Here is a 2,309-nt window from a genome sequence, read left to right as displayed (position 1 = left end):
CGATAAAGTATTTATCCGGATTCGGAAAAAACGTATTTGTGTGGACGGCCCCTAAAACTGCTCTGTCACAAATGTGTCGCCTGAGGTGTTAATAGTTGTACTTGAACGCAGCACAGAGACGACATCTGACAGTCAGCTGACCGCAAACACGTTCCTAAACACCACGTTCCCAAACACCACGTTCCCAAACACCAGGTCTCAAACACCAGGAACTTAAACACCAGGACCTCTAACACCTGGACCCCAAACACCACAACCTCAAACACCTGGACCTCCAACACCTGTACCTCAAACAACAGGACCTCAAACACCAGGACCTCAAACACCTGGACTTAAAACACCAGGACAACAAACAACACAACCTCAACCACCAGGACAACAAAGAACAGGAAAACAAACACCTGGACCTCAACCCAAGGTCATTATTAATGAAGCGACATTAATGAGAAAAAGTGACTGAATCCATAAACTCTAATCTGGAGGACTGATAATTAAACATTATAATAAAATATTATCTTTTCTCTGAAGAACAACAAGGTTGTTAAACTGTCTTTTATATTGATTATTGATTATTGTAGGTGATGAGTTTTATGTACATTAGATGACAAACTCATCAGAGGAGTTCCTCAGGGATCCATTCTCTGGCTTTTTATTTTTAATAATTTATAACGACTTCTGACTCCGATTTATTTATTTATTTATTTGTTTGATTGTTTGTTAGTTTACTTATGCAACAAATTAAGATTTTACTTAATCACAGAATCTGTGAACTTTGGTTTCAGTTTATGAAATGTGTTCGTCAGCAGAGGATGAAGATCAGAAGATCAAAAGCTCAGAGAGAATCCAGGATGTGGACCTTAAAACAGGAAGTGACCTTAAGAAATTATATTTATGTTTTCAGATCAATGTGAGAATATTTGTTCACTGATGCAGATTAATTATTACTGACAACCAATCAATAATCTGTAATATTGATAACCGATCAGATCTAATCAGAAACAGAAACCTCATCAGTCCAACCAAAGCAGAGCTGAATCAATACATCGATTGGTGATTTATTGATCAGTTTAAGTTATTTAATAATATCAGTAACTCTGATAAACATGTTTTATTGGCTAATCAATCAACCAATGGAGAAAATAATCGATTAATGACAGTAATGGATCTGTCAGTTATTGATAATCTATATTTACATTGTGAAGACCAGCTTCACCTCTGACCTCTGACCTCACAGAGCACACCTGAGTGCAGACTGAGGTCATAGAGGTCAGAGGTCACAGACAGTCAGGACCTACCAGCTGTTTCCGGAGCAGGAGGATGTTCTCCTCCAGGAGCTTCTCCCTCCGCAGCTCCTCCTCCTCCTCCTCCTCCTCCTGCCGGAGCTCCAGCGCCGCTCGGACCAGCACCTCCTGCCGCTGCCGCAGGTACTCCAGCTCCCCCAGTCCGGACACGGTGGCCTCCAGCCGCTCCCGGGCGGCGGCGGAGAGCGGCATGTCCTCCGTCAGAGCGTCCGGTGTGAGCTCAGGGTCTCAGCAGCACCGGGGTCCGGGTCTGCATTGTAAGGACCGGATCAGAACACCTGGAGACTCACCTGGTTCAATCACCCGCTCACACCGAGCCGTTAACTCAACCCGGGTTAATAAACCGGGTTATAATAAACCGGATTAAACGAAGTGGATCCAGACTCAGGTCCTCAGACTCGTCTCTGAAGCTCCGGGATCAACCGGTGGTCTAACGGTCCTGCTGCGGACACACAGGTCAAATTAATCCGATAAATGAGCCCCGGGTCCGCTCAGGTGAACGTCCAGGTGACTCCCAGCATGCCCCGGGGCCTCAGCGCTAAGTGGATCCGACAGAACGAAGCGGACAGTCGGCCTGAAGTCCGTCCTGCTGCCGCTCCTTCCGAAGCTCCGTCCGCACTGACCCACGGCGGCACCGAGGCCGGTAAGCCCCGCCCCCTCCACGCTGACAGACACACCGAGCTGTGTGACTTCAGCAACAACGAACACAGGTAGTTCCTGTAGGCGCCTCCAAAATAAAATACGTTGATGAAATAAAAGAAAACATTTAAACTTAAACATTAAAAATAAGATAAAATGTAAATTTATCATCATGAAGCTGAAAAAGAAGTCATTATTGTCAACAATTTGAGGTTTTACACTATTATTATTCTGTTATTCCTGTAATTATTCAATCATTCTTTATAATTATCTATAACTTTTGCAACACCACAATCTTAAACTCATTACTATTTAATCTCTGTCAGCAACTAACCCATTGTATATAGGCTCTTATTCTATTTCTATTTT

General features: G+C 43.8%; 1 protein-coding gene across 1 annotated transcript in view; it reads right to left on the bottom strand.

Annotated features, from left to right (window-relative positions):
- The window catches only part of dact1 (dishevelled-binding antagonist of beta-catenin 1), a 12,588-nt gene extending 10,650 nt beyond the window's left edge, over positions 1–1,938 (bottom strand). The window contains exon 1 of the mRNA XM_035673955.1: positions 1,296–1,938. Within this exon, the coding sequence (XP_035529848.1) occupies positions 1,296–1,493 (198 nt within the window). The 5' untranslated portion in view covers positions 1,494–1,938. The remainder of the gene's footprint in view (positions 1–1,295) is intronic.
- Positions 1,939–2,309: the final 371 nt, after the last annotated feature.

This window comes from Morone saxatilis, unplaced genomic scaffold (genome assembly GCF_004916995.1).
Source record: "Morone saxatilis isolate NCDOM2014 unplaced genomic scaffold, NCSU_SB_2.0 Contig3, whole genome shotgun sequence".
In the NCBI taxonomy this organism is placed as follows: domain Eukaryota; kingdom Metazoa; phylum Chordata; class Actinopteri; family Moronidae; genus Morone; species Morone saxatilis.
The sequence above is the reverse complement of the archived record's forward strand: the minus strand, read 5'-3'. Positions and strand labels throughout refer to the sequence as shown.